Source organism: Oncorhynchus tshawytscha, linkage group LG04 (assembly GCF_018296145.1).
Source record: "Oncorhynchus tshawytscha isolate Ot180627B linkage group LG04, Otsh_v2.0, whole genome shotgun sequence".
In the NCBI taxonomy this organism is placed as follows: Eukaryota; Metazoa; Chordata; class Actinopteri; order Salmoniformes; family Salmonidae; genus Oncorhynchus; species Oncorhynchus tshawytscha.
The window spans coordinates 51,041,148-51,067,448 of record NC_056432.1 but is presented as its reverse complement, the minus strand read 5'-3'; the positions used below and the strand labels follow the sequence as shown (position 1 = coordinate 51,067,448).

At 44.1% G+C, this 26,301-nt stretch overlaps 1 protein-coding gene across 3 annotated transcripts; it reads right to left on the bottom strand.

Annotated features, from left to right (window-relative positions):
• Positions 1–26,288, bottom strand: LOC112248960 (src substrate cortactin). 3 transcript variants are annotated; one of them, XM_024418436.2, is made up of 15 exons: positions 26,143–26,288; positions 24,274–24,357; positions 23,955–24,028; positions 23,544–23,673; positions 22,854–22,964; positions 22,522–22,576; positions 21,707–21,817; positions 19,012–19,122; positions 17,511–17,621; positions 3,928–3,983; positions 3,769–3,838; positions 3,376–3,647; positions 2,653–2,803; positions 2,096–2,164; positions 1–1,891 (listed from the first exon to the last, which is right to left on the bottom strand). In XM_024418436.2, the coding sequence occupies exons 2-15, from the start codon at positions 24,355–24,357 to the stop codon at positions 1,755–1,757; spliced, it is 1,542 nt and encodes a 513-aa protein (XP_024274204.1). In that variant the 5' UTR covers positions 26,143–26,288; the 3' UTR covers positions 1–1,754. The 3 variants fall into 3 exon arrangements, with proteins under 3 accessions (XP_024274204.1, XP_024274206.1, XP_024274205.1); XM_024418438.2 differs by lacking the exon at positions 19,012–19,122; XM_024418437.2 differs by lacking the exon at positions 21,707–21,817.
• Between the last annotated feature and the right edge of the window lie 13 nt (positions 26,289–26,301).

The following is a 26,301-nucleotide window of genomic DNA, read 5'->3' as shown; positions in this document are numbered from 1 at the left end:
TACTATCCATACATTGTTTATTTAAACTATTTACTTACAAAAAAAAAAGAACAAGCAGGTAATGTGGTGACTTGAGCAAGCAGAAGTACAGATAAAAAGGTCACTTTATTATAAAACCCCAAAGAATTTATTTGATGAGACCCCATCCCCACTCACCCACACACCTACTGAAGCTACACTATTGCATTAGATCGATTGATTATTTTAACCGATGACACTGCGTTTTAGAAACAATCACAGTCAAAATCCCCCTTATAGCCCAATATTGTTAGAGTATTATTTTAGTACTTATAGCCACCTATAGATAAATATCACTCAGTCAACAGTACATGTCGGTCATGATACGGATGTCAATGTGGCCCCAGACATCATAATATACCAAGTTGCACATACAGTACATGAACACGCTACAGACATGACATAGAACACGTGACAGACTCCTGTCACAGGCAGCGTGACATCACGCCTGTGACAAAATATACAGGTCTGGTCTACATCGAACACGCAGCGGGGGCAGGGGTTTGAAAAACAAATCATTTTTCGACTCAATATATATTTCTCAGAGCATCATAAAAACATCTTTCTGTACATTGTTTACTTTCAGCATCCTATCTGACATGATCTACCGCAGGACTATGGGCAAGTGATTAAAAAGACAGACAGCTCCATTATTTATTTTCTTCTACTGCTTTCTGGAGTCTTCTTTCGTGACAATGAGAAAAGGAGGAGACGAGACGCAGCAGAGGTTCACAACATCTATGGTGATCATATTCGCCCCTTGATTAAGCGAACGCAGGCGTTACACCAAAAATGTGGGTAAGCCTAAGCAAACTTGCGGTTTTCAACAACACATCCTCAAAAACATCCCTATTGGGTTTCTTCGTGTTATCTGATCTCCGCTGACTAAAGCAAACAAGTGTTCCAAAGAGAGAGAAATCACCTCGGCTCAGAGTTCTTTCCGAACCAGCTACACACCAATCAATTGGTCTGCACTATTACCAAACTGAACCAAAGTGCTAGCACACCAATCAACATCAAACCACTTCTGGAAGTGGCATCTAAACATAATACATTTCCAGTGTTATGTCATCATGCTAGTTCCAAACTTGGTCTAAAAGTTACTTTAAGCCTACTTAAAAAAAGAGGACCACAACGTCACTATATGCACACAAAGCACGGGGTTAATTTCTACGTCACCTCTGTGATCTCCATCTTTGGTGATGTTAATATCTATACTGCGAGTGATACTGTAGCAGCCAGGTCTCAATCAATACCGTGGAAGTTTGAATACATGTCAAAGAGGGAACATTTTAATTTAAAGTAAATGAACTAACTGGTGCAAGTGGGGCAAAGCAGCAAGAGTGCCTGGCATCTTATAGAAAACCAAGAATATAACTAGCCATTATAATGGGAGTAGTGTTTTTCTGATGACTTGCTTTACCATGAAAGGCCTTTCTGTCATAGCAGGGCTCACCCGCTCACTCTCTTTATCTCTCTCGATTGCGTAGCAGAGCCAGGGTGAATGTTTGTCCGTGAATCTTCTTTTATTCTGAGTCCTTTAATCAGGCTGAAGCCTCCTCCCAAGGAGAGGAGCGAGAGAAAGGAAGAAAGACAGGGACAGCTGAAAGACCTGAGAATGTCGAGCACACTTGAAAGAAGCACCGTGATCAACAGAATGAGAGAGCGCGAGAAAAAGAGGAATCAGAAGAGATGGATGGGATGGGGAGAGAGACTGTTTGGTGTAGTGGGCGGGCTCATTGCCGAACCTCAACGTAATTGGCTGGGAAGAGGCCGTAGGCACCCCGGCACACACCCCTCCACCAGCCCTCGTCAATCATCTCAATGTTAGTGATGATGTCATCAGGGTCGAAAGAGATCTCGTCATCACCAGCTGGAAGGCAGACATTCCATATCAGTTGACTTTACATTCCATTGCCCTCATATTATAAAGAATGTCAAAATGGTTTGTGTATATCATGAATGCGGCCGAATTATTGTATTTTTGGGGTAATTATGAGATATTGATTTAAAAAATTAGGGCTTTGATAGATGTGATGATCAAAGTATAGACAATAGAGGGCTTGCTTCCACTTACCTGCTTGGTAGTCATACAGGGCCACTGCGGTTAACCCCAAGTCCTCACCGTACTCATATGTCTGGGCGTCTGCAGGGAAAAGACAAAACATAAGGGGAGATTGTCAATTGGGAAAAATTCAGTCCTCTCCTTGACTTTTTACTACCTTATGCATATTTTGGGATTCCTCTGTAAATGTAATTTGCCTGAATACGCGCTGCTGTAGGAGAGTTATTTCATGCATTTGTTTCCACGTTTCCTCTCTTCCCCTCCTCAGGTCAAAGGTAATCGAGGAGAGGACGCAAGGAACTGAGCGAATCCAATCGAGATTCTCCCAATCGCTTAAAATGTCCTTTTCTCATCATCTCCCCTTAATTTGCAGTGATTGGAAAGACTTGACAGGTGAAAACAGTAAGGTAGAAGCTCATCATTAGGCTGGCTTTCACCTGGTCAGTTCTTTCAAACCAGTACAATGAAGGAGGGGACATATTTTTTTTAACGAGAAAGCCAAGTTAGAAATGGAGTTCACAGTAACTCAACATATGGCATGTGCTACTCCTCCCCTCTCATTCGCTCACCTCCTGTCTCGTCAGGACTCTGGAAGAGTCCCTCCTCCTGGGCGGGAGGCTCCTCATATGTCTGCTCGGCAGAGGGCCGGGAGATGGGCTCCGCCTCGTACAGATCTTCCCCATTCTCCGCTGCTGCAGGATCCTCGTACACACCAGAGTTCTGACACAGCCAGCAGAGGGAGACACAGTCAGATAACAGCTCCTAACCCCTGGGTCAATTCAAAAACCCTGGGTCAATACTCACAGACATGATTCAAACCGTTTTAAAAACTTCAGTGTTTTCTATCCAAATCTACTAATAATATGCATATCTTATATTCTTGGCATGAGTAGCAGGAAGTTGAAATTGGGCACGCTATTTATCCAAAAGTGAAAATGCTGCCCCCTATACCTTAAGAAGTTAATTAACTATGCATTTTTGGGACTTTACCTTATTTTTCTTCCTCTATGAAAATATCACAGAAAGCATGGCAAGGAAGGAAGGAAAGTTGAAGTCACAAAGTAAAAGCGAGAAGAGGACTGCAGCATTGGAATAAGTCAGACCATCCTTGTTCACGCCAATGTCACTTCACTTCAAGAAGGACTGAGTCATCCATTTTTGAAGGATGTACTCATCCATATTTTACTCAGCAACATAACTCCTAGCAAAAAAGTGATGCGCATGTTGGCATGTTATTGAGCAAACAGGCATTTGTGGCAGTGCAGTGATTGGTGGAACCGGTTGTCATTCACCTGGTAAACTGGGTCGGCGGCTGCAGGTACACACGAAGGTGAGGCTTGCTGGGCAGGAGGGGTAGGACTAATGGTGGGGATGGTCTCAGAAGCCGGGGAGGCAGGCTTGGCCTTGGCTGTCTCCTCCATCTTGCGCCGCGCCTCGTCTTGCTCCTGCTTCTCTTTGGCCTGGCGGCGGGTTCTCTCCCCCTCCGCCCGTTTCTTGTCCTCCTCCTCATTCTGCTTGGCGATGTTCTCGAAGCGGGCCTTGATGCTGCCCGTGCTGCTGCCGGCTAGGGAGAGATGACACAGGGAGGGCAGATCATAATCAAACCAGTGGTTCAAGTTCATATTCTGCAATGATCTTGACAAACATATCACACATATACACACGCTGATTTTGTGTTTACTTACCAGTTTCCACAGGCTTGGTCCTCTGGTAGGCAGGTCTTGGTTTCTCCACATCCTCAAAGTTACCTGCACTCTGCCATTCAAACGAGAGGGAGGAGAGTAACTACACACAATAGATGAGAAATCCCCAGTCTTCAGATATTAGGTATAGAGACAACGTACCTTATCCATTCTGTCCTTCTGGATGCCAAACTTTCCTCCAAACCCATGGGAGTAGTCTGTAGACAGCGGAGAATAAATAGTTAGTATGCCTTTTATTCACAGGTTCAAGTGATCTTTTTTTTTTTTGGGGGGGGCATCGCTTAAAATTAAGAAAGGGATAAAGTAAACCTGTGAAAAGGGGATCAAATAAAATGAAAAAAAAGCTTAGAATGGAGAAAGGGTAGGCCTGGGCAATACATTGTGTATTTGTTGGTATCGCGAAACAGTGCACTGATAGTATTTGCCAGTTGTCAGTATTCCACAATATTCACACTACCTCTCTCTTCTGCCAAAATCTGTAGCCATTGTTGCCTACTTGGGTTTATGTTAACATAACCCCTATTCAGAAATGTTACCATACAATAGGAATGTCCAAAAGGAATGTATTTATATGCATTTATAATACTAATTATATACTAGGATCCTACACGTTTGTGTTCTATCTATAGACTTTTGTATGTATGTGGACACCCCTTCAAATTAGTTGATTCAGCTATTTCAGCCACACTCACTGCTGACAACTGTATAAAATCAAGCAAACAGTCATGCAATCTCCATAGACAAATATTGTCCACAGAATGGCCTTACTGAAGAGGTCAGTGACTTTCAACGTGGCGCATTCATAGGATGACACCTTCCCAACAAGTCAGTTCGTCACATTTCTGCCCTGCTAGAGCTGCTCCGGTCAACTGTAAGTGCTGTTATTGTGAAGTTGAAACGTCTAGGAGCAACAATAGCTCGGCCGCAAAGTGGTAGGCCACACAAGCTCACAGAACGGGACCGCCGAGTGCTGCAGCGCATAGTACATAAAAATCGTCTGTCCTCAGCTGCAACACTCACTTAAGAGATCCAAACTGCCAAACTGAGGAGGAATAATGGTCTGGGGCTGTTTTTCATGGTTCGGGCTAGGCCCCTTAGTTCCAGTGAAGGGAAATCTTAACGGTACAGCATACAAATTACATTCTAGACAATTCTGTGCTTCAACAATTTGGGGAAGGTCCATGGCCGTTCCAGCATGACAATGCGCCCGTGCACAAAACGAGGTCCATTCAGAAATCATTTGTCGAGATCGGTGTGGAAGAACTTGACTGGCCTGCTCAGAGCCCTGACCTCAACCCCATTGAACACTTTTGGGATGAATTGGAATGCCGACTGCAAACTAGGCCTAATCACCCAACATCAGTGCCCGACCTAACTAATGCTCGTGGCAAAACAGAAGCAAATCCTAGCAGCAATGTTCCAACATATTGTGGAAAGCCTTCCCAGAAGTATAGAGGATGATATAGCAGCAAATGGGGTGACCAACTCCATATTAATGACCATGATTTTGGAAAATTGATATTCGACAAGAAGGTGGCCTCATACTTTAGGTCAAGAAGTGTGTGTTTAACTATGCATGTGTATACGTATTTATGTGCATATGTATGTCTGCCTGTCTATGTACAGTACCAGTGAAAAAAGTTGAAAATCATTCAAGGGTTTTTCTTTATTTTTACAATTTTCTACATAGTAGAATAATAGTGAAGACGTCAAAACTATGGAGGAAAAAAAACTGCTTTTCACACTTCGCATTCTCTCAACCAACTTCATGAGGAATGCTTTTCCTACAGACATCAAAGCAAAATGTTATTGGTCACGCACAATAATACTCGCAATAACATCTGCTCACCACGTGTGTAGCGAAATGCTTATGAAGGAGTTCCCACATACACTGAGCACTTGTTGGCTGATTTTCCTTCCTTCACGGTCCAACTCATCCCAAACCATCTCAATTGGGTTGAGGTCGGGCGATTGTGGAGGCCAGGTCATCTGATGCAGCACTACATTGCTCTCTTTCTTGGTCAAATGGCCCTTACACAGCTTGGAGGTGTGCTGGGTCATTGTCATGCTGAAAAACAAATAATCCCACTTAGCACAAACAAGATGGGATGGCATATCACTGCAGAATGCCTTGAATTCTAGATAAATCACAAACACTGTCACCTGAAAGCACCCCCACACCTCCATGCTTCACGGTGGGAACCACATATGGAGAGCATCCGTTCACCTACGCTGCGTCTCAAAGACTTCCGGCGCCGACAGAGATGGCCGTCTCGCTTCGAGTTCCTAGGGAACTATGCAGTTTTTTTTTTACGTGTTATTTCTTACATTGGTACCCCAGGTCATCTTAGGTTTCATTATATACAGTCGAGAAGAAATACTGAATATAAGAGCAGCGTCAACTCACCATCAGTACAACCAAGAATATGACTTTCCCGAAGCGGGTCCTGTGTTCGGCCTTTCACCCAGGACAACGGAATGGATCCCAGCCGGCGGCCCAAAACAATGACTTTGTAAAAGAGGGAAACGAAGCGGTCTTGTGGTCAGACTCCGGAGACGGCCACATCGCGCACCACTCCCTAGCATACTTCTCGCCAATGTCCAGTCTCTTGACAACCAGGTTGATGAAATTCGAGTACGGGTAGCATTCCAGAGGGACATCAGAGACTAACGTTTTTTTGCTTCACGGAAACATGGCTCACTCAAGAGACGCTATCGGAGTTGGTGCAGCCAGCTGGTTTCTCCACGCATTAAGCAGACAGAAACAAACATCTTTCTGGTAAGAAGAGGGGGGGGGGCGTATGCTTTATGGTTAACGAGACGTGGTGTGGTCACGACAACATACAGGAACTCAAGTCCTTCTGTTCACCTGATTTAGAATTCAAATGTCGAACGCATTATCTACCAAGGGAATTCTCTTCGATTATAAATCACAGCCGTATATATATATTCCCCCCCAAGCAGACACATCGATGGCTCTGAACAAACTTTATTTGACTCTTTGCAAACTGGAAACCACATATCCTGAGGCTGCATTCATTGTAGCTGGGGATTTTAACAAGGCTAATCTGAAAACAAGACTCCCTAAATTGTATCAGCATATCGATTGCGCAACCAGGGCTGGTAAAACCTTGGATCATTGCTATTCTAACTTCCGCACGCATATAATGCCCTCCCCCGCCCTCCTTTTGGAAAAGCTGGCCACGACTCCATTTTGTTGCTCCCTGCCTACAGACAGAAGCTAAAACAAGAAGGTCCCGCACTGAGGTCTGTTCAACGCTGGTCCGACCAATCTGATTCCACGCTCCAAGACTGCTTCCATCACGTGGACTGGGATATGTTTCGTATTGCATCAAACAACAACATTGACGAATACGCTGATTCGGTGTGTGAGTTCATTAGAACGTGCATTGAAGATGTCGTTCCCATAGCAACGATTAAAACATTCCCAAACCAGAAACCGTGGATTGATGGCGGAAATTCGCGTGAAACTGAAAGCACGAACCACTGCTTTTAATCAGGGCAAGGTGACCGGAAACATGACCGAATACCAACAGTGTAGCTATTCCCTCCGCAAGGCAATCAAACAAGCTAAGCGTCAGTATAGAGACAAAGTAGAATCGCAATTCAACGGCTCAGACACAAGAGGTATGTGGCAGGGTCTACAGTCAATCACGGATTACAAAAAGAAAACCAGCCCCGTCACAGACCAGGATGTCTTGCTCCCAGGCAGACTAAATAACTTTTTTGCCAGCTTTGAGGACAATACAGTGCTACTGACACAGCCCGCAACCAAAACATGCGGACTCTCCTTCACTGCAGCCGAGGTGAGTAAAACATTTAAACGTGTTAACCCTCGCAAGGCTGCAGGCCCAGACGGCATCCCCAGCCGCGCCCTGAGAGCATGCGCAGACCAGCTGGCTGGTGTGTTTACGGACATATTCAATCAATCCTTATCCCAGTCTGCTGTTCCCACATGCTTCAAGAGGGCCACCATTGTTCCTGTTCCCAAGAAAGCTAAGGTAACTGAGCTAAACGACTACCGCCCCGTAGCACTCACTTCCGTCATCATGAAGTGCTTTGAGAGACTAGTCAAGGACCATATCACCTCCACCCTACCTGACACCCTAGACCCACTCCAATTTGCTTAACGCCCAAATAGGTCCACAGACGATGCAATCTCAACCACACTGCACACTGCCCTAACCCATCTGGACAAGAGGAATACCTATGTGAGAATGCTGTTCATCGACTACAGCTCAGAATTCAACAACATAGTACCCTCCAAACCCTGGGTCTCTCGACCGCTCCCTATGCAACTGGATGCTGGACTTCCTGACGGGCCGCCCCCAGGTGGTGAGGGTAGGTAACAACATCTCCACCCCGCTGATCCTCAACACTGGGGCCCCACATGGGTGCGTTCTGAGCCCTCTCCTGTACTCCCTGTTCACCCACGACTGCGTGGCCACGCACGCCTCCAACTCAATCATCAAGTTTGCGGACGACACTACAGTGGTAGGCTTGATTACCAACAACGACAAGACAGCCTACAGGGAGGAGGTGAGGGCCCTCAGAGTGTGGTGTCAGGAAAATAACCTCACACTCAACGTCAACAAAACTAAGGAGATGATTGTGGACTTCAGGAAACAGCAGAGGGAACACCCCCTATCCACATCGATGGGACAGTAGTGGAGAGGGTAGTAAGTTTTAAGTTCCTCGGCGTACACATCACAGACAAACTGAATTGGTCCACCCACACAGACAGCATCGTGAAGGCGCAGCAGCGCCTCTTCAACCTCAGGAGGCTGAAGAAATTCGGCTTGTCACCAAAAGCACTCAAACTTCTACAGATGCACAATCGAGAGCATCCTGTCGGGCTGTATCACCGCCTGGTACGGCAACTGCACCGCCCACAACCGTAAGGCTCTCCAGAGGGTAGTGAGGTCTGCAGAACGCATCACCGGGGGCAAACTACCTGCCCTCCAGGACACCTACACCACCCGATGTCACAGGAAGGCCATAAAGATCATCAAGGACAACAACCACCCGAGCCACTGCCTGTTCACCCCGCTATCATCCAGAAGGCGAGGTCAGTACAGGTGCATCAAAGCTGGGACCGAGAGACTGAAAAACAGCTATCTCAAGGCCGTCAGACTGTTAAACAGCCAACACTAACATTGAGTGGCTGCTGCCAACACACTGACTCAACTCCAGCCACTTTAATAATGGGAATTGATGTAAAATATATCACTAGCCACTTTAAACAATGCTACTTAATATAATGTTTACATACCCTACATTATTCATCTCATATGTATACGTGTATACTGTACTCTATATCATCTACTGCATCTTTATGTAATACATGTATCACTAGCCACTTTAAACTATGCCACTTTGTTTACTTTGTTTTACTCATCTCATATGTATATACTGTACTCGATACCATCTACTGCATCTTACCTATGCCGCTCTGTACCATCACTCATTCATATATCTTTATGTACATATTCTTTATCCCTTTACACTTGTGTGTATAAGGTAGTAGTTTTGGAATTGTTAGTTAGATTACTCGTTGGTTATTACTGCATTGTCGGAACTAGAAGCACATGCATTTCGCTACACTCGCATTAACATCTGCTAACCATGTGTATGTGACAAATAAGTTTGATTTGAAAGACACGGCGGTTAGAACCAAAAATCTCAAATTTGGACTAATCAGACCAAAGGACAGATTTACCCCGGTATAATGCCCTTTGCTCGTGTTTCATGGCACAAGCAAGTCTCTTCTCATTATTGGTGTCCTTTAGTAGTGGTTTCTTTGCAGCAATTCGACCATGAAGGCCTAATTTACGCAGTCTCCTCTGAACAGTTGATATTGAGATGTGTCTGTTACTTGAACTCTGAAGCATTTATTTGGTCTGCCATTCCAGAGATTGGTAACTCTAATGAACTTATCCTCTGCAGCAGTGGTAACTCTGGGTCTTCCTTTCTTGTGGCGGTCCTTATGAGAGCCAGTTTCAAAGCGCTTGATGGTTTTTGCGACTGCACTTGAAGAAACATTCAAAGTTCTTGAAATGTTGCGCATTGACTGACCTTCATGTCTTAAAGTAATGATGGACTGTCATTTCTCTTTGCTCATTTGAGCCTTCTTGCCATAATATGGACTTGGTCTTTTACCAAATAGGGCCATCTTCTGTATATCACCCCTACCTTGTCAGAACACAACTGATTGGCTCAAAAGCATTAAGGAAAAAAAAATCCACAAATTAACTTAACACCTGTAAATTGAAATGCATTCCAGGTGACTACCTCATGAAGCTGGAGAATGCCAAGAGTGTGCAAAGCTGTCAAGGGCAAAGGGTGGCTACTTTGAAGAATCTCAAATATAAAATATATTTTGATTTGTTTAACAGTTTTTGGTTACTACATGATTCCATACGTGTTATTTCATAGTTTTGACGTTATTCTACAATGTAGAAAATAGCAAAAAATTAAGAAAAACCCTGGAATGAATAGGTCCAAACTGGTACTGTATATTATTGCAATTGGTGATTCATTTCCATTTTGTCAATATCGTCCGGCCCTGGGGATAGGTTTGCACAGTAGGGGTGATGTTTTGAAGGGGGACTAGGATGAGTAAAGGGCAAAGACGCTTTAGACATTCCAAAACAGTGCTAGGGCAAAAGGGAGGAGAGTAAACTTTGGAAAGAAAGGGGGATGGTGTGTTCTGTGCCTTGCTGAGACTCGTGCTTGACCAGCCTCTCCTTGTGCTCATAACCCAGGGCACATTGGTCTTGCTTCTCCACCTCTACCCCATACTGCCCTCCGAACCCACACTTATAGTCTGAAACAATACACAAACATATATACACACAGATACATATATACACATTATACACTGCTCAAAAAAATAAAGGGAACACAAAATTAACACATCCTAGATCTGAATGAATGCTGTGCAGCCCCCCAAAGAAATGCCACCCCACACCATGACTGACCCACCGCCAAACCGGTCATGCTGGAGGATGTTGCAGGCAGCAGAACGTTCTCCACTGCGTCTGCAGACTGTCACATGGGCTCAGTGTAAACCTGCTTTCATCTGTGAAGAGCACAGGGCACCAGTGGCGAATTTGCCAATCTTGGTGTTCTCTGGCAAATGCCAAACATCCTGCACGGTGTTGGGCTGTAAGCACAACCCCCACCTGTGGACGTCGGGCCCTCCCCTCATACCACCCTCATGGAGTCTGTTTCTGACCGTTTGAGTAGACACATGCACATTTGTGGCCTGCTGGAAGTCATTTTGCAGGGCACTGGCAGTGCTCCTCCTTGCAAAGGCAGAGATAGCGGTCCTGCTGCTGGGTTGTTGCCCTCTTACGGCCTCCTCCACGTCTCCTGATGTACTGGCCTGTCTCCTGGTAGCGCCTCCATGCTCTGGACACTACGCTGACAGACACAGCAAACCTTCTTGCCACATCTCGCATTGATGTGCCATCCTGGATGAGCTGCACTACCTGAGCCACTTGTGTGGGTTGTAGACTCCGTCTCATGCTACCACTAGAGTGAAAGCACCGCCAGCATTCAAAAGTGACCAAAACATCAGCCAGGAAGCATAGGAACTGAGAAGTGGTCTGTGGTCCCCACCTGCAGAACCACTCCTTTATTGGGGGTGTCTTGTTAAATGCCTATAATTTCCACCTGTTGTCTATTCCATTTGCACAACAGCATGTCAAATTTATTGTCAATCAGTGTTGCTTCCTAAGTGGACAGTTTGATTTCACAGAAGTGTAATTGACTTGGAGTTACATTGTGTTGTTTAAGTGTTCCCTTTATTTTTTTGAGCTGTGTGTGTGTGTGTGTGTGTGTGTGTGTATACACACACATCCAAGATGGCGTAGCAGTGCAGATGTTTGCTGTTCTCCCGTTTAAATATATATTGAAATATATATTTCAAACTCTTTCTATTTTTTTAAATGAAAATATACCTTCCGGCAAACTGCCTCACCCAATGTGATACGGAGCTGCTATTTTTTGACCTTATAGCCAGAACCTCCATCAGAAGCAAGCCATTAGGAGCTAACCAGCTAATTAGCAACTAGCTATTTAGTAATTGTTAGCCACTGCTAGCGGCCTTTACCTTAAGCAGACATCAGCCGCTTTTAGCCTGGATAACACTTGCTAGCCTGCTCAGCGCGTTATCAACCCCGAGCATATCGAACTGTTTTTCTCCACGACAACACAGGATTCCTGCCGTAAGCCCTGGACCATTTCTCCAGATCATTGCAGCTAGTTAGCTGCCACGAGTGGCCCAGCCCCGAAGCTAGCCTTGAGCCAGGCCCGTCTAAAGGCTTGCTCAGTTGACCCTATGATCACTAGACTACACAGCTGATGCCTCCCGGAGTCTTCACTAACACGACTTGAATCCACTACACCACCGGATTCTTGCCGTAAGCTCAGGACATTTGCATTGGATCATCGCTGCTAGCTAGCTGCTACAGAGTGGCTATAGTGGTTAACGCCCTTGTCCCATCTCCCGGCGAGCTAACGAAATTACTCCAGCGACATTACCTCTTTTGCCAACTGGCCTGGACCTTTTGTCAACACGGCGCCCCGCCGTTCCATCACGACTGGTCTGCCGACGTATTTCCATCCGCTGTGCCCTCAACCGGCCCTTAAAGGATGTCAGAGAAGACGCTTCTACTAGCCCCAGTCTGCTATATATTTTTTTTTACACATTGTCTCCAGCTTGCTAGCGTAGTAATGACTACCTAGCGGCTTACCTGTTTCATCTATTGCTGTTCACTGGACCCTATGATCACTTGGCTATATAGCTGATGCCTGCTGGACTGTTCATTAATCACGGTACTCCATTTTGTTTATCTGTCGGCCCCAGCCTCGAACTCAGACCCTATGTGTAGTTAACTGACCCTCTGCCCATTCATTGCCATTTTACCTGTTGTTGCGGTCTTAGCTGATTAGCTATTGTTGTTTTAGCTAGCTCTTCCAATCAACACCTGTGATTGCTTCATGCCTCGCTTTATGTCTCTCTCTAATGTCAATATGCGTTTTATGCTGTTGTCTAGGATAGTTATCGTTTTAGTTCACTGCGGAGCCCTTTATCCCACTCAACATGCCACAGAGACCTCTTTTGTCCCACCTCTAACACATGCAGTTACCTCACTCAGCATAACTAGTGCATCCAGAGATTCAACCTCTCTTATCGTCACTCAATGCCAAGGTTTACCTCCACTGTACCCGCACCCTACCATACCAGTCTATACATTATGCCCTAAATATATCCTACCACGCCCAGAAATGTGCTCCACGCCATGCGTGTCCCTAGGCGCTCTCATTTGTTGAATTCTGTAACCGTAAAAGCCTTGGTTTCATGCATGTTAACATCAGAAGCCTCCTCCCTAAGTTTGTTTTACTCACTGCTCTAGCACAGTGTCAACCCTGATGTCCTTGCCGTGTCTGAATCCTGGCTTAGGAAGGCCACCAAAAATTCTGAGATTTCCATCCCCAAAAACAACATTTTCCATCACGATAGAACTGCCAAAGTGGGAGGAGTTGCAATCTACCACAGAGAAAGACCAGGAAAATATGACAGAACTTTGCAGGCTATGCCCAAACAGTTTGAGCTTTCAATTTAAAAAATGCATCTCTCCAGAAATAAGTCTCTCACTGTTGCAGCCTGTTATAGACCCCCAATCTTCAATAAGCATGCCCCTTTCAAAAAATGTAGAACTAATAAACAGATATATCTCTTGCTTCACTCCAGACCTGACTGCCATCGACCAGCACAAAAACATACTGTGGCGGACTGCACTAGCATCAAATAGTCCCCGCGATATGCAACAAGTCAGGAACCAATACACGCAATCAGGTAGGAAAGCAAGGGCTAGCTTTTTCAAACAGAAATTTGCATCGTGTAGCTCTAACTCCAAAAAGTTTTGGGACACCGTAAAGTCCATGGAGAATAAGAGCACCTCCTCCCAGCTGCCCACTGCACTGAGGCTAGGAAACACTGTCACCACTGATAAATCCACTATAATCTAGAATTTCAATAAGCACTTCTCTACGGCTGGCCATGCTTTCCTCCTGGCTACCCAAACCCCAGCCAACAGCTCCGCACCCCCCCCGCAGATACTTTCCCAAGCCTCCCCAGCTTCTCCTTCACCCAAATCCAGATAGCTGATGTTCTGAAAGAGCTGCAAAACCTGGACCTGTACAAATCAGCGGGGCTAGACAATCTGGACCCTGTCCTTCTAAAATTATCCACCGCTATTGTTACAACCCCAATTACCATTACCAGTCTGTTCAACCTCTCTTTCATATCGTCCGAGATCCCTAAAGATTGGAAAGCTGCCTCGGTCATTCCCCTCTTCAAAGGGGATGACACTCCAGACCCAAACTGTTACAGACCTATATCCATCCTGCTCTGCCTTTCTAATGTCCTTGAAAGCCAAGTTAACAAACAGATCACTGACCATTTCGAATCCCACCGTACCTTCTCCGCCGTGCAATCCTGTTTCCGAGCTGGTCACAGGTGCACCTCAGCCACGCTCAAGGCACTAAACGATATCATAACTGCCATCGATAAAAGACAGTACTGTGCAGCCGTATTCATCGACCTGGCCAAGGCTTTCGACTCTGTCAATTACCGCATTATTATCGGCAAACTCAACAGCCTTGGCTTCTCAAATGGCTGCCTTGGCTGGTTCACCAACTACTTCTCAGATAGAGTTCAGTGTGTCAAATCGAAAGGCCTGTTGTTCGGACCTCTGGCAGTCTCTATGGGGGTACCACAGGGTTAAATTCTCGGCCGACTCTTTCTCTGTATATATCAACAACGTCACTCTTGCTGCGGGTGACTCCCTGATCCACCTTTACGCAGACAATACCATTCTGTATACATATGGCCCTTCTTTGGACACTTAACAAACCTCCAAACAAGCGTCAATGCCATACAACACTCCTTCCAGGGCCTCCAACTGCTCTTAAAACTAGAGGTCGACCGATTAAATCGGAATGGCCGATTAATTAGGGCTGATTTCAAGTTTTCATAACAATCGGAAATTGGTATTCTTAAATAAATAAAATATTTGTAATACCTTTATTTAACGAGGCAAGTCAGTTAAGAACACATTCTTATTTTCAATGACGGCCTAGAAACGGTGGGTTAACTGTCTTGTTCAGGGGCAGAAGACAGATTTTCACCTTGTCAGTTCCGGGGATCCAATCTTGCAACCTTACAGTTAACTAGTCCAACGCTATAACAACCTGCCTCTCTCTCGTTGCACTCCACAAGGAGACTGCCTGTTACGCGAATGCAGTAAGCCAAGCTAAGTTGCTAGCTAGCATTAAACTTATCTTATAAAAAACAATAAAAATCACTAGATAACTACACATGGTTGATGATATTACTAGATATTATCTAGCGTGTCCTGCATTGCATATAATCTGACTGAGCATACAAGTATCTAAGTATCTGACTGAGCGGTGGTAGGCAGAAGCAGGCGCGTAAACATTCATTCAAACAGCACTTTCATGTGTTTTGCCAGCAGCTCTTCGTTGTGCGTCAAGCATTGCGCTGTTTATGACTTCAAGCCCATCAACTCCCGAGATGAGGCTGGTGTAACCGAAGTGAAATGGCTAGCTAGTTAGTGCGCGCTAATAGCATTTCAAACGTCACTCGCTCTGAGCCTTCTAGTAGTTGTTCCCCTTGCTCTGCATGGGTAACGCTGCTTCGATGGTGGCTGTTGTCGTTGTGTTGCTGGTTCGAGCGAGGAGAGGGACGGAAGCTATACTAATACACTGGCAATACTAAAGTGCCTATAAGAACATCCAATAGTCAAAGGTTAATGAAATACAAATGGTAGAGGGAAATAGTCCTAGAATTCCTATAATAACTACAACCTAAAACTTCTTACCTGGGAATATTGCTTTATATATATATATATATATAGCTTTCATGTGTTCTCATGTTCTGAGTAAGGAACTGAAAGGTTAGCTTTCTTCCAATTTGTTTTTGCATTATTTAAACCAAATTGAACATGTTTCATTATTTACTTGAGGCTAAATTGATTTTATTGATGTATTATATTTAGTTAAAATAAGATTTACTTCAGTATTGTTGTAATTGTCATTATTACAAATAAATAAAGATTATTTATTTAAAAATAATAATAATTTTAAAAAAAATCGGCCGATTAATCGATATCGGCTTTTTTGGTCCTCCAATAAATCGGTCGACCTCTACTTAAAACGCAGGTAAAACTAAATGCATGCTATTCAACCGATCGCTGCCCGCACCCGCCCGCCCGACCAGCATCACTACTCTGGACGGTTCTGACTTAGGTATTTGTATCTGTCCACATATTCTAGGTGTCTGGCTAAAATGTAAACTCTCCTTCCAGACTCATATTAAACATCTCCAATCCAAAATTAAATCTAGAGTCGGCTTCCTATTTTGCAACAAAGCCCCCTTCACTCACGCTGCCAAACATACCCTCATAAAAGTGACTATCCTACCGATCCTCGACTTCACCGATGTCATTTACAAAATAGCCTCCAACACTCTACTCAGCAAACTGGATGCAGTCGATCACAGTGCCATGTGTTGTCACCGAAGCCCAATATACCACCCACCGCTGCGACCTACATGCTCTCGTTGGCTGGCCCTCGCTACATATTTGTCGCCAGACCCACTGGCTCCAGGTCATCTATAAGTATTTGCTAGGTAAAGCTCCACCATATCTCAGCTCACTGGTCACCATAACAACACCCACCCATAGCACACACTCCAGCAGGTATATCTCACTGGTCATCCCCAAAGCCAACACCTCCTTTGGCCGTAATTCCTTCCAGTTCTCTGCTGCCAATGACTGGAACGAATTGCAAAAATCACTGAAGCTGGAGACTCATATCCCCCTCACTAACTTTAAGCATCAGCTATCTGATCCTCTGGTCTAATGAAACAAAAATTGAACTATTTGGCCATAATGACCATTGTCATGTTGGTGCTTTGCTGCAGGAGGGACTGGGGCACTTCACAAAATAGATGGCATCAGGAGGAAAGGAAAATTATGTGGATATATTGAAACATCTCACGATATCAGACAGGAAGTTAAAGCTTGGTCGCAAATAGGTCTTCCAAATGGACAACATCCCCAAGCATAATTCTAAAGCTGTGGCTTAAAATGGCTTAAGGACAACAAAGTCAAGGTATTGGAGTGGCCATCACAAATCCCTGACCTTAATCCTATAGAAAATTTACACGGGTCCTGCCGCACTCAGGCCTAACACACAAAGACGTATGCGCACACACACATAGCGATACTGCGTTACTACAAACATTATATAAAAGCACACACACATACAGAATTACAGTACATAACACACACAGCAAATGAAAAACTTTATCAACAACTTAAACCAAAAGAACCAAGGTGCTATGCACATCCAGCCTGAGCACTAGACTGATCAGTCCTCCTTACATCTATCTCTATCTGTTCTCACTTCCTCCATTATAAGCCTGTGGCAGATGCCATGCCACCAAACAAAGGAAGTACTTTAACCTCATTGACTCAATAGTAAAACCACAAAATTACCACAATTGTAAAAAGTGAGTGTTGGGTGGGTTAGGATGTGTACACAATTCCTGTGTGCGTTTTCCTGCTACTAAGACTAGGTGGAATAAAATGCATGTCAAACACAGGTACCTTTCTGCGACTCGTGGAGCTGCAGTTTCTCCTGGTGGTCCCATCCCACGGCTGACTTGTCCTGTCTGTCCGTCTGCACACCAAACTTGCCACCAAAGCCCTTCACGTAATCTTTCAGGGGCACAGAGAATATTAGCATTTATACTAAAGTGCAAAGTAGGTAGGCCCAAATTGGACAATTCCAATGGCTGATTGGCATGCAGTACAATACCAGATAACATACTTGATACAAATCTACACTACAAAATGGCTACGGTGTAGGCCCTCTGACATGTGTCCCAGAGCCACCATCTCAACCATTGTGTGACCAACACCTGGGCTGTAAACACTGCCTTGGTGCAGTATAGGTAACAATGGAAGGTCACCTTTCCCTCCCTCTGATACCAGCTGATACCCTCAGCCTGGGATTGTGTAACCAGGGAGGAAAAGCTAATGATAAGGCAACATGTTTCCAGGCCTTTGGGAGAGCTTGAAAACAAGATCCTACAAGCAGAACTATTTAGCTACTAGGATATTTGGGGCACTGTAGAAGAGAGAGAAACAAGTCTGATCAGAGCTGAAGGGGGTGTAGTACATACTTGTCAGATATCTACGACCCCACACTGTCTTGCCTCAACCCACTTGTTACACAGGCACAATAGGGGAGGGGGGTGTCTGTGTGTGTGCTTAAGGCTTCGGGAGGTACACCATGCATACCGTGTACTGGGGTATTTGGAAAAAGCCACAGGATGGTTTTTCAATGTTATTGAATCTATATGTTTTAATAAATATGAACATTTGTAGCTACTTTAATACCTGTGGTCAACTTGTGCAATAAGCAAGGAGATAAAGATCACTTTGTGACATCGGCTGATGTAAAAAGGGCTTTATAAATACATTTCTTTCTTCATTTTCACATCATTATGAAGCTTACCAGTAGTCCTGAAGTCACGTGGTGTTTGTTTACAAGCACAGAACAAGATCAGAGCCTTGTTGAGGCACTCACTATTGTGCAGCATGCTCCAGGTGATTTAATTACAGTGAGGAATTTCTAACTAAATGTTTGCCAGCTAGAAATGTTATAACTATTAAGTTAACTGTATAAATGTGCTAAATGCTCTGCAGTTGTGCATTGAATGTGATAATTTAGCTATTTGGCTAACTTCCTCCAAAATCAAGCAGTCACTTGGTAACAGCAGAGAATCACCTCCTGGATCAAGAGCCTTGCTGTCCAATATTTGGTTTGTGGGTGCAGCAAACTGTGAGTAGAATTTTTTTGTTACTTGTATAGTTTAGGTCAAAGTTCACAATGTGCTTGTTAGCATTTAGTTAGCCTTCTCTGTGGGATTTTACATGTACTTGTTAGCTTTTCTAACCTTTCAGAATACAGAGTAGCAGTGGGGTTTGAAAACAGTGCTCCTTGTGTTCAGTGCTGGTATTACTGAATATCCTGATATGGCAAAAGGTATGACAATTTGGATACCGTCCAAGCCTAGTATATGCTAGACAAAGGGGGACACACCTTTCTGAGACTCGTGCTTCTCTGTTTTGCCCTGGTACTCAAAGCCCAAGGCGCTCTTGTCCACCTTGTCCGTCTCCACTCCGAACTTCCCGCCAAAACCTTTGGTGTAATCTGGTGATACCCAGGAAAATGTTTGGAAAAATAGCAGATATAGTTAATCATTTGGGGGGGGGAAAAAAATAGTTGGGCTTGCTCCAAAGTCAGACAATCCAGAGTTCAGTCAAGGTATCATCTGGATACCCATTCTATATCCTATATACATAGGCAAGTGTTAGTCACTGACATAGAGTCCAAAAACCATGTTTAGCTGGAACTGCACAGCAGCTGATCAAGCTAAAGCACAACAATGCCATGAATTTAGCAGCCTAATATTTAGCAAGAACACTGCAACACTGTAAACCAGTGGGCTTCAACCCTGGTTGTGGAGAACTACAGGATGTGCAGGTATTTGTTCCAGCCCAGCACCAAACAACATATCATCAAAACCTTAAGCAGAATTAGTTGTGTCAGAAGTGGGCCGGAAACTAAAGCCTGCACATCCTGTCAGGTTTTTCCACAAAATAAGTGCCTTTTAAGTAGAAATTGTGCACAAATATTGAATTTTAAAAGCATGTTATATTAAATGAAGTGCCCTTTAAAATAGACCACATTGACATTTAAATAATATTTTATATTAATAAATGCTTCAATTAATACATTTTTATATATGAATAAAGGCTTGCTAAAGCGCCAAATTCAGCCTTTTGATATGTCCCACCGTCAACCCTGTCACTTCTAGGAAGATTTAAACCCACTTCAAATAAAATAAAAATGTACCAAAGTTTCACCATCACTGTAAAGTCCTCGTCATTTTGTTGCTTTGACAATGTCATTTCTGAAGATTATTTATTTCATGTGATTAGTCATTAATGTACAGTACCAGTCAAAAGTTTGGATACACCTAATCATTCCAGGGTTTTTCCTTATTTTCTACATTGTAGAATAATAGTGAAGACATCAAATCTATGAAATAACATATATGGAATCATGTACTAACCAAAAAGTGTTAAACAAATCAAAAAAACATTTCAAATTTGAGATTCTTCAAAGAACTTGGAAGGTTTCCTCAAGCGCAGTCGCAAAAACCATCAAGCGCTATGATGAAACTGGCTCTCATGAGGACCACCACAGGAAAGGAAGACCCAGAGTTTAGCTCTGTTGCAGAGGATAAGTTCATTAGAGTTACCAGCCTCAGAAATTGCAGCCCAAATAAATGCTTCAGAGTTCAAGTAACAGACACATCAACTGTTCAGGGGAGACTGCATGAACCAGGCCTTCATGGTCGAATTGCTGCAAAGAAACCACTACTAAAGAACACCAAAAAGAAGAGACTTGATTGGGCCAAGAAACACGAGTAATGGACATTAGACTGGTGGAAATTGGTCCTTTGGTCTGAGGAGTCCAAATTTGAGATTTGTGGTTCCAACCGCCGTGTCTTTGTAAGACTCAGAGTAGGTGAACGGATGACCTCCACAGAGTAGGTGAATGTGATTCCCACTGTGAAGCATGGAGGTGGTGGTGTGATGGTGCTTTGCTGGTGACACTGTCTGATTTATTTAGAATTCAAAAAGGCACACATAACCAGCATTGCTACCAAAGCATTCTGCAGTGATACACCATCCCATCTGGTTTGCGTTTAGTGGGACTATCATTTGTTTTTCAACAGGAAAATGACCCAAAACACAAATCCAGGCTGTGTAAGGGCCATTTAACCAAGAAGGAGAGTGATGGAGTGCTGCATCAGATGACCTGGCCTCCACAATTACCCGACCTCAACCCAATTGAGATGGTTTAGGATGAGTTGGACCACAGAGTGAAGGAAAAGCAGCCATCAAGTGCTCAGCATGTGAGAACTCCTTCAAGAATGTTGGAAAAGCATTCCTCATGAAGCTGGTTGAAAGAACGCCAAGAGTGTGCAAAGCTGTCAAGGCAAACGGTGGCTACTTTTAATAATCTCAAATTTGAAATTATATTTGGATTTGATTACTACAAGATTCCATGTGTGTTATTTAATAGTTTTGATGTATTATTCCACAATGTAGAAAATAGTTTAAAAAAAAGAAAAACCCTGGAATGAGTAGGTCCCTCATTTTAAGATTTTAACGCCATTACTTGAACAGAACTCTCGTTTTAATATGGTGAAACTATTCTTTTTTTTTTTTTACGAAACACTAAACATCCAATAGTCACGTCAACCCTGTTGCACATAACAAGCTTCAACCCTGTTCCCGGTCAACCCTGTTCCTTTATTTGACACTTAATATAGTGATTTTTGCTGACCACTGCTGTTGCTGACCACTGCTGTAAAATAATGTAACCAAGGTGTAAAAAAAAAAATTTTTTAAAAAGAAGCTCAAGTCATCAACATGCCTGGCCTTGACCTGCACACAAACACACAGAGCGTGGGCGGGTGTTTGCGTGGGTAGGGGGGTACAGCAAGGCAATGATACATCCTCTGTGGCAGGTGTGGATATGTGTGCAAGACACCAGGACAGACTGTATTTCCCTGCTTTGCCCTCAGTGTGTGTGTGCTGTGTGTGCACTCATTTTATGCTTCACAAACCTTTCTGGAACTTATATTCGTGCACAAAACGGCGAAAGTTATGTGTGGGTGTGTCCATGCACAAATGGTGTGTGTATTACTCGCTACACAAACCTTTCTGAGAGTCGTGTTTCTCCGTTTTGCCCTGGTATTCAAAGCCCATTGCAGTCTTGTCCACGCGGTCTGCCTGCACCCCATATTTCCCCCCAAACCCTGTGGAGTAGTCTGCACATCAAAGCAGGGGGAGGGGTCAAAGGTCAAGAAAGAAGCAGGGAGTGGTGGCTGCAGTGATGAATGCTCAATCCAAAATCAACCCCTAGCCCATACCATCTAGGCACTACAGTAGGTCTGGTGTAAAATTCAGAATCAGAGTGTTTAATAGAATAGGTGTGAGCCATATGGGTAAAGCCTATCAGAGGGCAAGGTGGAGCTGTTGTCATCTTGCTTACACTTATGTAGTAATTTTAGATCAAGTGCCTTAGGCAGTAGGAGCTAGGGGTTCATTTGGAATTGAGCACATAGCGCTATCAACTAAAGTTGGGTGAGGAACAATAGTGGTCACAGCATGGAATCACAGGAGTGCAGCTGGAGTGGGGAGCACTGAGAGCCAAGATCATACTCACTCACACAGATGCCACTCACACCCATCCTTATACCATAAAGGTCTGGCTGGGCCAGATACTATTACATCCAGATGGCTTACAGAGCACACAGTTCTGAACTGTGAAGTGTAAACAACTAGGTTGTATTCAGAATGCTCGGGTCAGTTTGGCCTTTTACCCCCTGATGGATACAGTTAGGACTTGTGGGGACTAAGGATCGTGAGCTGATCTTAGATCACAGCTAATTGTGCAACTTCTACCCAGAGTTACAAAATATTGAACTGTTCAACTTGTGTTTGTCCGTTTTAACAGACCGTGTAAAATCACCTTTCTGCGACGCGTGTTTCTCAGTCTTCCCAGCATAGTCAAACCCAACGGCGGACTGAAAAGGGAGAGGAGATCTCCATGTTGAAGTTAACAAAGTAACCAGTTAAAGGAGAATCCAACATTTCTCAGCACCATCATCCAGTATATTTTCATGCTATTCAAGAATTCTCATCTAAATGACATAACTTGAGAGATGGGCACTAACACAAATTCTATTTTGTTAAGTTAGCATTCGGACCTAAAATCGCTGTGTGGTCATGAGTAGGGTAAGGAGTTTTTCCTGACCATGTGACCTGACCATGAGAGCCCAATGTGACCTGTGATGAGCGTACCTTGTCGACGCGGTCGTCCTGCACTCCAAACTTCCCCCCGAAGCCTTTGGATGTGTCTGTCTGAGAGCAGTGCTTGGACAGCTTACTCTGGTACTCATGGCCCACAGCAGACTTGAGAGACAGAGAGGGACAGGGAGAGAGGAGTGAATAAATGCAAACAATGAGAGGCTGACTGCTGGGTATGCAGTGGTTTGATCAGGTGTTGACAGCTGAGTCACACACAGACACAGAGTGGGGTAAACAGTGATGGGTCATAACATTCATAACACACTGACCAGTGTGCAGGCAGAGTGAGAGAGACGGGGGGTCAAATGGCCCCGTGCCTGCTCACAGTCACACCCTGTTCACACGTTACACACACACACACACACAAACAGTAAAGCAGTGCACATAAACAGAGAGAGAGAGAGCGATAGTTAGAGGGCTAAAGCATTGTGGATAACAACAAGACTCAAACAGCAATGATTAGCTCAGCTGCTTTTGCCACAAATCACAGTCAACGCACGGCAACATTTCTGTGTGTGTGTTTGTGTGTAAAAGTTAACATATCAGTAGAAGACAAATGCAATTGCCAATATTATGCCAATCAAGTTAAATGAATTCCATTCCAAAATAAAAATAGAATCAAATTGCTGTGGTCTGAGGGGCATTTTCCGTTCTAGTAATTCTATTACTATGGTCACCATTCACCTTGTCCATGCGGTCCTGCTGCACCCCAAACTTGCCCCCATAGCCGTCCGAGGCTTTGGGCATGGCGGCCTGCTCCTTCTGCCTAAGGTCACTGTGCTCAGACGACACGTTCTCACGCAGCTTGTGGATACTGGAGAGGGGATAGGAGGGAAAAGATGGGGAGGAAGGAGACAAATAATGGGTTAAGAATGACTGTGGACTCCACTGTGGTTCACTGACCATCCTAAAAATAAACTTTTTTAAAGTTAACTGAATAATGAAATGACCAAAGACGTATAATCATAGACAGGTAGGCAATGTGAAGATCATGATTACAATGCAGCTGAAATGATCATGTTTGAAATGGTACTGACGCTGATTATGAAAACTGTTGTTGATGATAAGGATGATGAAGGCAGCAGTAGTACTCACTTAATGTGTTCCTGGTGACCGGAGCCTTCCACAGTCTTGGCCCCCCAACGCTGCTCCTTCTCTGAAACGTCATTCTGTTGGCACGGAAACAAGGAGCAAGGGGTCAGCGGGGAGGAAAGAGGGAGGGAAAGAGTAAGGTATAATGGGGAAAGAGGGGAGGCAGAGGAATATGGAGAGGAAGAGTCAAAGAAAGAGATTTAGTGGGCACGGAGTAAGGAGAGGAGATGGTGAGACGTTAATAAAATGAAATAGCAGAAACAGGTGAAAAACATCCGCTGCTCTGGACTGAAATCGGACTTCATTACCATGCTTGATTTACCTCAAAGTCTGGGTCTGTCTCCCAGTCGTCACCTCCGTCATCCACTGCCACGGTGACGGACTGACCTGCTGCTGCCTTCCACATCTGGGGAGAATACACAGGTTATACTGGCTCGCACGCTCAAACATACACACACTTAGCTACTTATGTCCGATAATGTGACAGCCGGAAATGATCGCCCCAACTTTCCTGTGAGCTGTTAGTTTCTAACATTGTGTTGGTAGATCAATATTCTAATCTTCCTATGAATTTGATATGACATTCAGATGGGTTTCAGGTCCTAAAACATCAGCAGACAATTGAAAACCCTAATAATAATCATCAACCAGTAAGAAGTTTTTCAAATGCTGGGATGGGGCTATTTTGAGGCTGCCTTTGGCCAATATCCAGCACCCAAGTCTCAGCGAGAAGGGCCACTTTTAAGACTCAGCACAAGACTGGCATCTGTGATCATCAAGAACTTCAAGGAGAGCGGTTCAACTTGTTGTGAAGAAGGCTTCAGGGCGCCCAAGAAAGTCCAGCAAGCGCCAGGACCGTCTCCTAAAGTTGATTCAGCGGCGGGACCGGGGCACCACCAATACAGAGCTCGCTCAGGAATGGCAGCAGGCAGGTGTGAGTGCATCTGCACGCACAGTGTGGCGAAGACATTTTGGAGGATGGCTTGGTGTCAAGAAGGGCAGCAAAGAAGCCACTTCTCCCCAGGAAAAACATCAGGGACAGACTGATATTCTGCAAAAGGTACAGGGATTGGACTACTGAGGACTGGGGTAAAGTCATTTTCTCTGATGAACCCCCCTTTCCGATTGTTTGGGGCATCCGGAAAAAAGCTTGTCCGGAGAAGACAAGGTGAGCGCTACCATCAGTCTGGAAACTCCCCAGACCTTAATCCCATTGAGAACTTGTGGTCAATCCTCAAGACGCAGGTGGACAAACAAAAACCCACAAATTCTGACAAACTCCAAGCATTGATTATGCAAGAATGGGCTGCCATCAGTCAAGATGTGGCCCAGAAGTTAATTGACAGCATGCCAGGGCAGATTGCAGAGGTCTTGAAAATGAAGGGTCAACACTGCAAATATTGACTATTTGCATCAACTTCATGTAATTGTCAATAAAGGCCTTTGACACATATGAAATGCTGGTAATTATACTTCATTATTCCATAGTAACATCTAACAAAACATATCTAGACACTGAAGCAGCAAACTGAGTGGAAATTAATATTTGTGTCATTCTCAAAACTTTTGGCCATGACTAGATTGGGCGTTTAGTTCGAAGATCTACGTCCATGATACAAATGCAAGACAATTGGTTAGCTAGAAGAAAGAGAAGGAAACATTTTTTTTTTTAAATCAGGCAGCTGTGCATTCACAATGTAGTTAACTAGTATTTCCGCGTTCTGTAGCTGGACTGTGCCACTGTACAGGGACAATGCAGCAGCAAAAGCCATTAAAATGTGCTGCTTTGTCAAAGGCACATGTGAGAGATAACAAACAAATAACATGGACATAGCTTGTAAAGTAGCTACATTATTAGCATTTGCTTGATTGTTGATCTTGACCAAACCTTGCGACATATTTTAATTTGCAGTGGTTTAAGTGGAATCAGAAAAGACGGTACAGGGAACGAGATATTTCTATTCGAAAATGACACAAATGAATAACAAGCGTAGCTAGATTCTAGCTACTAAACATAAAATAGTAATAGTATTTTCTGTTCCAGTTAGCTAGTTCTGCCTTGTTTCGAAAATGATTTAGCCACAGGCACTAGTCAAGCTCGAACTGGGTTTTTTCATCCTGCATTTTATCCTGCAAAGCGCTCGAGCGCGAAGTAGTTAGAGATACTTATATTTTTACCTCAATTACTTACTTTTATGAAAATTCCCTGCTGTCAAAAATATTTTTGAGATGTGAAAATAATGCCCCTCTTCACAGTCCTCGGGGTGTGATGGAATATTCCTTTTGGCGAGCTCTCTTCCGGCTCTCCCAATATCCCACTTCCTGCTTGGGGAGTGACGCAATTCTCATA